The sequence below is a fragment of the Stomoxys calcitrans genome, chromosome 2 (assembly GCF_963082655.1).
Source record: "Stomoxys calcitrans chromosome 2, idStoCalc2.1, whole genome shotgun sequence".
Lineage (NCBI taxonomy): Eukaryota > Metazoa > Arthropoda > Insecta > Diptera > Muscidae > Stomoxys > Stomoxys calcitrans.
Window position 1 is genome coordinate 84,368,447 of NC_081553.1, and position 12,491 is coordinate 84,380,937.

The 12,491-nt window shown below is 38.9% G+C and overlaps 1 protein-coding gene across 1 annotated transcript; it reads left to right on the forward strand.

Annotated features, from left to right (window-relative positions):
* The first annotated feature begins 25 nt into the window (after window positions 1-25).
* LOC131994703 (uncharacterized) lies at window positions 26-11,128 on the forward strand. Its single transcript, XM_059361519.1, has 2 exons — window positions 26-1,737; window positions 9,654-11,128. The coding sequence occupies exons 1-2, from the start codon at window positions 213-215 to the stop codon at window positions 10,874-10,876; spliced, it is 2,748 nt and encodes a 915-aa protein (XP_059217502.1). The 5' UTR covers window positions 26-212; the 3' UTR covers window positions 10,877-11,128.
* Window positions 11,129-12,491: the final 1,363 nt, after the last annotated feature.

The following is a 12,491-nucleotide window of genomic DNA, read 5'->3' on the forward strand; positions in this document are numbered from 1 at the left end:
GAAAACTATACAATTAGTAATTAAATTGAAACGAGCGGGCATTGTTGTGCACCTCCTCAGCAGGCGACGAAGACGCGACGGTTTGGGTTGAATTAATTTTTTGTGTATTAAAGCCGCCAGACGATCGATCGGCAGGTTGTTGTGAAAGAAGATAATGTTTTAAAAAAAGCTTTTAAAGAAAAGAGTGTTGAGTGAAAAAAAAGAAAACAAAAATGAAAATATTATGGTCAACTCTAGTGGGGGCCTTATTTTGTCATCTAGCGCCAATGGCATGGACCCTTCTTCCGCAACGCCAATTTAAACCCTTCAGGCATGAGGCAAGTGCTGTAGAGGATGACAGCATAGAGCTCACCCAAACAACGACCCTCAGAAGCCCCAGTGTGACCAGTCCTACTCTAGAATATTATCTCTCCTGCGAACAGGAGCAATACATCCATGAGTTCATCAATGAGTCGAATCAATCGCAAATGCTATGGGTCACCTGGAATCGTACTAAGGCTGGCGAAAATGCCGTCTTGCCCAATATGTGTTCTGCGGCCAATGGCTTGCCTTTGCGTAGACGTTGCTATGTGGTTGCTATGCAACAGCGAGCGCAATGGGAACCTCACGATAACAATACCGTTATGATTCAATGTCACCGCAGTATGTTTTGTGAAGAGGAGAAATTTGAACATTTCTATATTGAGGGCGAGGATCATTTGCAGCCCCATGTCAATGTATGGAAGCGTACGAGAATCAATCAAAAGGCCACACTGAAAGATGTTTGCCTTAAGCCCAATGGATTGCCCTTGACCCGCAAATGTCTGTATAATGCCAAAAATCGCAAAGCACAATGGACGGAAATAAAGAAATTCCAGCATTTTCATTGCCTCCGAACCACAAAGCAGCCCATCATCAGCAATGACTTAAATACTCTGCTCGGTAATGTTAGCGGCCTCTCTACAAAGAGTCGACGCGAATCTTCAAGACGTCTTATAAATCTGCTTGAAAATCCCCTCCAAAGAAGACTTCCTGCCGATATTCATCTAACCAATGAAATTCTCAAGGGACTAATCATCGATTTCCCAGACCCCGAACTGTCGGCAGATGTTCTGCACATCACCCAAAATCTCATGGCCAGTGAGCCCAATGTTCTTCTCATGTCGGCCGAATTGAATGCCACAAATTCTCTATTGGATACCTTTGAGTCATACATGGACAATATAGGCGATAAATTTGTTAACCACATCGATTGTGGAAATATGACTTTGTATAAACCTCCTCCCTCTGATAAGAACTTATCAATGGCAGCGCCAGTTGTGGAAGTGATCAATACACACCTTCCTATCGGTGTTTATGCTCACGTCAGCGGTAACTTAAGTGTATTCTTTGTCAACCCTCAATGTGCGGGCATATCGGGGATTGCCATATATCCCTCAAAGCTTTCCGCCAAACAACACCAGCAACAACACATCTTAAAAGGGGTCCACTATGATTCCTTTAATGATTTTCACTATCGTTTTATTGCCTTACATGAATCGGCTCAGGAGTTGTTACATGACTCGGATTTACAAGTTGCCGCCTTTGTCCCCTTCACTATGTGGCAACATTTACATGAACATTTCTCCATGATGGATCGCAGCCCTGTGCTTGTGTTTAAGGTTTATGCCCATGATGGACTTTTTGTGGAATCCACTACAAGGCGATTAAGAAAGCCTCATAGTAAAGTCTTATCAATTTCAATACCGGGTTATGAAGGTGAGTAAGGGTGAAAATAGAGAGGAATCACTTACCTTAACCGTTTGATGGTTAAAACAAATCGAACATAACTGAAAAATTAAGAAAAAAATAAATTAATTTCTTTAAACAATTTTTTTTCTTTAAATTTAATCGCAATTTGCAAGTTTTGTTGAAAAACTTTGTCAAAAGTTGATTAGAAGCAAAGGATAAATAAAATTTTTAAATTTGATTTTCACTAAAGGTGAACATAGAGAGATATGTGCAACCAGGGACGTAGCCAAATTTTGTCTCTAGAGAATATTTGATTGAAATTTTCCCTTTAGCATATTTCAAAAAATTTAATCAAATATTCTCTAGAGACAAAATTAGAATTTTTTTGAATATTTAACTTTTTAGCTCAGGCCCTGATCTCACTAAATGATTTTTTTCTAACGACAACATTTGAATGAAAACTTGTTAAAGACAATATAATAATGACATTTTTCTAACACAAAATTTTATTAATTATTTTTTTGAACACAGAATGCAATTAAATTTTACCTAAGTCAACATTTCAATGACATCATTTCCAAATCCAATATTTTATTGAAAATTTTCCTAATACCAAAAAAAAAAAATTTCTCTAAGGAAATATTTGGCCTATTCCCGTGCCCCTCTAAAATTGATCAAAGCGATTTTTTTTTTAAGTTTTTGACATATTTTCCAAAGGCAAATTTAAATTTATTTTTCTGAGATTTTTGACAATGTCAAAATTTGATAGCGAAAAAATTTTATGAAATTTTCACTACTTTTTTCACCGTATTTTTTGCGATATCAATTTTATTAAAATGTTACCATAAGAAATGATGGCAGGCCACCGACTGCATAGGTTGGCATATACACCTATGACGCTGAACGCCTGGCGAGAACATCAGAAAATATTTCAGTGGTGGTTTTCTCCTCCTTGTGCTGGTGACCTTTGTGAGGTACTATGCCATGCAAAATATTCTCCCCAAAGATGGCTATAAAAAGGAGGTCCCATATCATTAAGCTTAAACTTGAATCGCACAGCACTCACTGATATGTGAGAAGGTTTACTGTGTTCCTTAATGGAATGTTCATGGGCAAATTTGCAATTTGCAATGACGGAATGTCATACTGAATGAAATCAGCGAGTTTTTATACCCTACACCACTACTGTGGTACAGGGTATTATAACTTAGTGAATTAGTTTGTAACACCCAAAAGGAAGAGAGATAGACCTATTGATAAGTATACCGATCGACTCAGAATCACTTTCTGATTCGAGAGACGAAACCTATTGAAATTGGAAAAAATCGGTTCAGATTTGAATATAGCTTCCATGTATATGTTCGTCCGATTTGCAGTAATAATGCAATAAAATAGTCATTTGTCAACCGATTCTGTCGAAATTTGGCAAGAAGAATTTTATTATGACTCCCAATATCATTGGTGAATTTTAAAGAAATCGGTTCAGATCTAAATATAGCTCCCATATATATGTTCGTCCGATTTACCGTAATACAGCAATAAAATGGTCATTTTGTCAAGCGATTCTCTCGAAATTTGGCAGGAAGGATTTTCTTATATCTCTTGATATTAAAAGTAAATATTATAGAAATCGGTTCAGACTTGGATAAAGCTCCCATATATAAGTTCGTCCGATTTGCAGTAATACAGCAATAAAAAGGTCATTTGTTGGCTGATTCTCTTGAAATTTCGTAGGAAGGATTTTCTTATGACCCTCAATTTTACTATTGAATTTTATAGAAATCGGTTCAGATTTGGATATAGCTCCCATATATATTTTCATCCGATTTGCCATAATACAGCAATAAAATGGTCATTTGTCAACCGATTCTCTCGAAATTTGGCAAGAAGGATTTTCTTATGACTCTCGATATTACTGGTGAATTTCATAGAAATCTGTTCAGATTTGGATATAGCTGCCATATATATGTTCGTCCGATTTGCAGTAATACAGCAATAAAATGGTCATTACTTAACCGGTTCTCTCGAAATTTTGCAGGAAGGATTTTTTTATGACTCTCGATATTACTGGTGAATTTCATAGAAATCTGTTCAGATTTAGATATAGCTCCCATCTCCCGTCATTTGTCAACCGTATGTATTACATTTTGAACATATTTGCTTTGCTCGAAATTTCATACAGTAATTTTATAACCTATCTGAATACATCCGCCGAGGTCCATCAAAATTAGAATTAGATATATATAAAGAATTAGATATAGTCCTACTTTTGTATTTAAAGGGTAGGTGAAGGGTATTATAAAGTCGGCAACGCCCGACTTTTACCATTAATTTCTGGTTTTAGTTTAAAATCGAACGCAGTACCTGCCTTAAGACGAAATTTCTGTGAAAAATTCTGAAAAAAAAAGTTAAACAAAAATTCAAAAAAATCCAATAAATGTTTTTCCAAAGGCAAAATTTCATTGAAATTTTCTCTAAAGACAAATTTTCAATACAATTTTTCTGGAGACAAAATTAAAAAAAAAAATCACTGAAAACAAAATTTCAATGAATTTTTTATAAATAGTAAATCTAAATGTATTTTTTTTTTCTATAGATGAAATTTTAGTGAAGTTTCTGCAAAGACAAAATTTAGACCAGGCGGCCCCCTAAAAATTAACTTCTAGAGACAAAATAATCTATATATATAAAAATGAACTAGCAGAGCCAGGCCCGCTCTGCTGCGACCGATTATGCTATGTTGGAGAGGAAATTTGAAAATTTCTTCCTAATTTCATATGTTTTCCAATTTGCCTGTGAATTTTTCTACTCTTATTTAAACCCCAAACGGTCAGTTAAAGTCCTTCTTGGGGTGTGGTGGACTCCCAGAGACTTGGTCCCAAAAGTGAAAGTCAATTTCGTGCTCTACTTCCAAAGACCTTTCATTTAGAATCCATATTGCCTCAGATCGATCCAGATCTAGATATAGTTGCCATATAGACCGATCTCTCGATTTAAGGTTTTGGGCCCATAAAGGGCGCATTTATTGTCCGATTTTGGGACAGTGAGTTGTCTTAGGCTTTTCGACATTCTTCTTCTATTTGGCTCAGATCGGCTAAGACTTGGATATAGCTCCCATATAGACTGATCTCTCCATTTAAGGTTTTGGGCCCGTAAAAGGCGCATTTAATGTCCGATTTCGCTGAAATTTGGGACAGTGAGTTTTGTTATGCCCTTTGATATCCCTATTTAATTTGACCTATATCGGTTCAGATTTGGATATAGCTGCCATATAGACCGATCTCTCGATTAAAGGTTTTGAGCCCTTAAAGGGCGTCCGATTTCGCCGAAACTTGGGACAGTGAGTTGTATTGGGCTCTTCGATATATTTCTGTAATTTGGCTTAGATCGATCTATTGTAGATTTAGATATAGCTGCCATATAGACTGATCTCTCGATTTAAGGTTTTGGGCCAATAAAAGGCGCATTTATTGTCCGATTTCGCCGAAATTTGGGACAGTGAGTTGTGTGGGTCAGTAAGAATATGAAAGAATCTCTCCGAACCATTTAATACCAAACGAGGTTTCAGACAAGGAGACAGCCTACCTCGGCACCGCTGTAACCGAAACGAATGACACTAGTTTTGAGATTAAGCGAAGAATAATACTGGCAAACAGATGCTACTTTGGACTAAGTCAGCATTTTAGAAACAAGGCCACCTCTCGACAGACGAAGATTACACTACACCAGGCACTGATACTACCCGTGCTGTTATATGGTTCTAAAGCAGATGAGGCAGTGCTTGGAGTATTGGAGAGGAAGATTCTTCGTAAAATTTATAGACCAGTTTGCGTTAATGGAGAATATAGGCGACGTATGAACCACGAGCTGTATGACGACGATAGCATAGTTACACGCATCAAAATACAACGGCTGCGTTGGCTACGACATGTTGTCAGAGTAGATGAAGAAGCTCCAGCAAAGAAGTCTTTTGAAGGCAAACACGGTGGTACACGCAAACCGGGAAGACCAAAAGCCCGATGGAAAGATCAAGTGGTGGGAGACACATCGAAACTTGGTGTCAGAGAGTTTAGAATGAGTGTAGAAGATCTAGGCGCTTAGAACGCTATTCTACGTTCGGCTAGTGGAACAAATATTCTCTCATACCCAATTAAAGTAAAGTAAGAGTTGTGTTAGGCCCTTCGATATCCCACTTAAATTTGGCTTATATCGGTTCAGATTTGGATATAGCTGCCATATAGACCGATCTCTCGATTAAAGGTTTTGGGCCCTTAAAAGGCGTCCGATTTCGCCGAAACTTGGGACAGTGAGTTGTATTGGGTTCTTCGATATCTTTCTGTAATCTGGCCCACATCGGTCCAGATTTGTATATAGCTACCATATAGACTGATCTCTCGATTTAAGTTCATGGGCCTTTAAGAGGAGCATTCATTGTCCGATTTCGCCGAAATTTGGGACAGTGAGTTACGTTAAGCCCTTTGACATCCCTCTTAAGTTTGGTCTATATCGGTTCAGATTAGGACATTGCCTCCATATGGAGCAATCTCTCTCAATTTTAAGTCTTGGCCCCATAAAGATACATTTTTAATGCGACTTCGCTGAAATTTGACACAGTGACTTATGTTAGACTTTTCGTCAAACGTATCGTATATGGTTCAGATAGTTCCATGTATTGATATAGCTACCAAAAGGACCAATATTTTGTTCTACAAAATTAAACAATGGCTTGTAGTTATTAGACCACTCAATGTCTGCGCCGAATTTGGTCCAAATCGGACCATATTTGGATATAGCTGCTATGGGGGCATATATTATGCATTTTTCACCGGATTATGACGAAAGTTGGTTTACATACCCGGGGTGGTGGGTATACAAAGTTCGGCCCGGCCCAACTTAACACCTTTTTACTTGTTCTTTATTCCAAGGACCGATAGGTTGTCATAACAAAGTTTAATGCTGTATTATTAATTTAGATTACTCTGCCCTCTCTCTGTTCATGTTGGCTTCTCCAAATTAGCACCATCTACTTGGTGATTGATCGACTTTTGGCGTGAAATGGTCCGCTAGATATATGAGCAGAATGAAGATATCAGGTACGCAGTCAACAACTTTATACCTTTAATTTTACCCCATATTGTCATGGCTGGTGAATACAACCGTTTGGTGCAGGGCGTCTATATGAAGGTTGTGCCACTTGAGCACAAATTTGAATGATACACTCTATTCAAAAAAATTAATCACTTGATTCCCCATTGTTTTAAAAGATCAAATAACCTATTGGAGCCTATTTTAGGAGATAAATCACCACCTAGATTCTTGGACACAAGGTTTAGTTTTCGTAATCTGCTCTCAAGTGCCTGTCATTTGAGTTTCATCAAGCTATGATTGAGTAATATTCCCATTTGGGGGGTTAATCGGGGATGGGGCAACCATCAATTACATGGACCTCATTTTTTATGTTATATTTGTACTCTATTGATCTTTTCATTTGAGTCCTATATTGATATGTACATACAATTTGTCTGGTTGGAGCAGTTTCTGGGGTTGGATACTTGAACTGAAGTTTTGATACCATATTCGTATTCTACACTCAATATTTTTCAATTGATACCCATATTGACCGATAGGCACTGATGTTGTTAGTTATAAGATTTAAGCGGTTTAGGCCAAATTTCAGCCAAATCAGATGAAAATTTAAGCTTCTACGGGCTGAAGAAGTCAAATCCGGGGATCTTTTTATATGGGGGCTATATGTGTTTATAGACCGATTCGATGGATGTTGGAAGTCACGTTATGACTTATGACTTATTAAGCCAAATCGGATGGAAATTGAGTCTTCTAAGGGTTTAAGAAGTCAAATCCGGGGATCGGTTCATATGGCAGCTATATCTGTTTATAGACCAATTCAGATCATACTTGGCATACATGTTGGAAATCACTACACAGGTCAATGTTCAAAGTTCCCAACGACATACATCAATAAGAAGTATCTGTGCAAAATGTCTAACGGCTAGCTTCAAGCGTTCGACTGACGCTCGGACGGACGGACATGGCTAGTAAGTCTCAGAAAGTGGTGACGATCAAAATATATATATTCTTTATGAGATCGCAAATCAATATTTCGAGGTGCTACAAACGGAATGACTAGATTAGTATACCCCCATTCTATGGTGGTGGGTATAAAAAAGAAACGGTTGAACCGATTTTTATGAATTTATCACAGATGGTAGAGTTTATTCCCTCGATAGGGCGGACTTGTTTCCATAAATACTAGATCAAGAAGATGGGTGCATCGATTTAAGGGAAGTTTTGTATGCCTCCTTACGGTAGCCCAAAAATACAAAATCGGGGTCAAATAACCGTAAGGGACGCACCACCCCACAACACACCCAAGCGGACATGTTTACCGATTAGGATAATATGGGTATCAAATGAAATATATTTAAGAATAGAGTACAAAGTATGTAAAACAATTTGTCCCCCAATGTCAAGGGCCCGCCCCAACCCAAAAACTGCCAAAAATTACATGTTTACCAATTGGGGAAATATAGGCGTTAAATGAAAGCTTATATAAAAATGTTGGGCCAATTTCCCGGGGCTCGCCCAGCCCCAAATGAACATGTATACCAAACGTGACAATATGGATTTCTAATGTAAGTTCTTAAGAGTTAAATACGAATATAAATTACTTTCAAATGATGGCCATGTCACTTAAAGTTGAAGGGAAGCACATTTGGCTAGCTGTTGTTGTTTTTATTAATTACTAGCTGACCCGGGCCCGCTCTGCTGCGCCTTCTTTTACTTTATATGGAACAAAAGCTTCCTTGGATTATTTATTTTCGACAATTAAAATCTTTTAGTGAAATACCATGCTACGAAAATAGAATGGGGTGGGACGTCCGCTAGACAGTTGGCCCCTAATGTTGATATCAGATACGTGGTCTACTCCTACATACCTTTAATTTGAGCCCCATATGTCCATAGTCGGCAAACATGACCGGCTTGGGGGGTGTTTTGGGGGATGGGCGGCCACTCAGTGAGTTGGCCTTGAAAAATCGGATTCGTGTTCTACTTTAAAAACCCTCTTATTTGAGCCTCATATTGCAATAGTCAGAAAATACTTACTATTTGGGTGGTGTTGTGGGGGTGGGTTGGCCCCATAGACACGTTATCCGAATATTGATATCAAATTCGTGCTTTACTCCCAAAGACCTTTCATTTGAGCCCAATATTGCTATGGTCGTAAATTTGTCCCCTTTAGGGGATATTATATTCCCATATTCCCATGGTCAGTAAATAAGTCCTGTTTGGGGGGTGTTTTGGGAAAGGGGTGGACCCCCGGAAACGTGGTCCCACATTTGGATATCAGATTCGTATTCTACGCGAAAATACCTTTCAATTGAGTCCCATATTGCCATGGTCGGTAAATATGTCCGATTTAGGGGTGTTTTGGGGCTTGGGGTGGTCCCCCTAGCACTTTGTCCGACAATTGGATATCAGATACGTTTTCTTATCCTAAATACCTTTCATTTGAGTCCCATATTGTCGAGATTGGTCTAAATATATGTTAGGTAGGTTTTAGGTTAGGGCAGCCCCCCTAGGTATCCCATCCGAAATTTGGATACCAAATTTTTATTTTTAGGGTACTATATGAGAGCACACAATATTTCGCTTAAATCGCACCACTCATCTCCGAGATCTGGCGTTTCTGAAAATTAGGGTAAAGGGGAGGGTCCGCTCCCCGCAGATATCAAAAAATGTAGTACCCTATTTTCACCACGGTTTCATTATGCACCATCTGTGAAAATGTCAAGAAAATCAGTTCAGCCGTTTTTGAGTCTATAAGGACCACACAAACATACAAACATACAAACACAAATTGATTTTTATATATAAGATAAATATATATCCAATTTAATATTTTCTTATCTTCTTTCTTTCAGCACAACTGCCCGAAGATTTGCCCTTCCTTCTACGACAGCATGGGTCAACAAGTGTGGAAAACTCAAGGGACCCCAATACAGGATGTGGTTACTGGAATTATAGCACCTGGACCAGCGTTGGAGTGCAGACGACCAACAAGCCGCAAACTATTAGTAAAAATCCTCTACTGCTGTGTTACACCAATCATCTTACTCAATTTTCCTATCTGGTTGGAGGCAATTTCAAACAAAATGATTTCACCGATGAAATTTTGATTACTTCGGTACACCAGGAGGCACTTGACATCATATCCTTGGTGGGTTGCAGCCTTTCGCTATTGGGTCTCATAGGGATATGGATAACAGCAGCCGTATTTAAGAGTTGGCGAGCACAGGCCTCTAATAAAGTGTTGCTCAATTTGTGTGTAGCGTTGACACTGCAGATGGTGTTATTCCTTTTCGTCAATACAGATGATGTGTCCGAGGCCTTGGTGGAGTCACATCACTATACAAAATGTGTGTTTGTGGGAGCATTGCTGCAATACTCTATACTGGTCTTATTCACTTGGATGTTGTTGATAGCTTTTTTGCAATTTCAACGCTATGTTACGGTGATTGGCATACAAAGGCCCAAACATTATATAGCCAAATCGGCCATTTTGGCCTGGGGCCTGCCGTTGATACCCACGATTTTGGTGGCCACCATTGATCCCAAGTCGTATGTGCCACCCGAATATCAACTGGTTACAGATACTGGCATTTGTTATCCTTCTGGGCCGGGTTTGCATTTTGGAGTCATTTTGCCGGTCTCACTGATTGTGGCCGCTAACTTGGCCATTTTCATTTATGTTTTCTATAGCATATCCCGCACTTTGAGCATGAGCCTGCAGCGAAGTGAGAAGAAGTTATTGGTTAAGCAGATACGTTTGTCAATTTTGCTGTTCTTCCTGTTGGGCTTGTCTTGGATCTTTGGTCTATTTGCCTTTATGAAAATGGGTATCGCATTCTCCTATTTATTCTGCCTAACAGCCACAATGCAAGGTTTTGTTTTATTCGTATACTTTGTTATACTGGACGAAGGAGCCAGGAAGAGTTGGCAAAAGGTTCTTTGCCCACATCGCGCCCAAAAGGCCCATGAAAAGGCCAAAGAATCGCAGTCAATGACCACAGCATCAACCTCAAATGGAGCAGAGTTGAGTAGAAATAATGATCGCTCACATTCCATTAAAAATTTAATGACCTAACATAGCGTAGAATATTTGTAAGACAAAGGACTGACCGGGGCCAGTCTCAAAGCGATATGAGACTGCTCTGATGCAAACTTAAAGTTTTGTAGAACAAAATTGTATTAATTTGTAATTTTAATTAAAATTTTTGTAACATTTGTAAGTCATTTCATTAATGAAATTCCTGCATCGTATTGTCATTTATTTTTTATAATCATTAAAATATTAAATTATTTATTAAATATTAGTAATAAAGTATATGTATGCCAATTTAAGTGTTTCATTTTGTTACTACATACAGACAAAGGTGATAAACACCTCACTGCTCTAAATTTTGTCAAACTCAGGTAATACCTACGCCTTATATTAGATCCAAACCCTAAAACTAAAAATCGGCCCATGTGGCACAATATTCTAATATTGCTCTACATTTTAGACCATATACTACATGGTTAGGTTGGGTTAGGTTTAACTGGCAGTCTGCCATCACACTCACTTAGAGGTTTTCGTCCGTTGTGATACACAGAAACAGAAGAAAGAAGATGCTTTCTAGTTCCTAACGTTGAGCCATCCAGAACGCTTTAAAAACCCCAACAACTTGCGAATATTCACATTCGTTAAATCAGACAGATTCCCTCAAAGAAATGAGAACCTAAAGTGGAACACCTTTCGACTGCCAGTGCGGAACACACACACAGAAGGTGTTCTATAGTCTCTTCCTCTTCGATATACTCACAGCTTCTGTATAAGTCGTTGCTGGCAACCTTCAGTTTGTCAGCATGTTTTGCGATTAGACAGTGACCTGTCATGACAGACACAATGTGTGAGACTTTGTTCTAGGCAATCACAGCAAAGCGGTAGACCTCTTGAAGTCTAGATTAGGCCACATAGTTGTAGAATGCTCCTCACAGCCCCCTCTTTGTGACCATTTATTATCCGTTGCCCCTCGGTTCTTATCCTGAAAACTAAGCTTACTTGTCGCTAGAGGCATACCCACAGATTCCAGTTTCCCTGGAATGAGTAAGGTAAATCGTAGACTCGCAAGCTGATCCGCCTAACAATTCTCTGGGATATATCTGTGGCCCGGCACAGGTGAATTTTTAACTGTTCAGCCATCTCGTTGAGAGATCAGCGATAGTCGAGCGCAGTTTTTGTATTCAGAAATACATTTTCCAGGGATTTAATGGCTGCCTGAGAAGATATTTATGCCAATCGTCGTTATGACATTACATCTTAGCCTTAATTGCAAAGATCTTCGCTTGATACACACTGCAGTGGTCGGGTAACCTTCTCGATGTAACAAGTTCAGTTCTTCAGAGTTCACCCGGAAAGCCGTCCGTACAGAACTCTTTGTAACTTCTATTACCAGGGATATCGTAGGTCCAATCGCTTCAATCAGGAATAGTGGTACAGTATTTTTTATAAAAAATCGGCTCAGAGAGTGTGTAGTCCTCACTGCTGGGCATTATATCAAGGATAACACAGAGTCCTTAGGCTCAACATGACCAAAGTGAAAGCTACCTTAGCCTCACAGCAGTGGTAGCAGCAATTTGTCTCGTCACGATGTCCAGAGGCATTAGATGTAGAATTAAATTCAATGCATCAGATGGTGTCGTCCTCAGTGCGGCTGTGA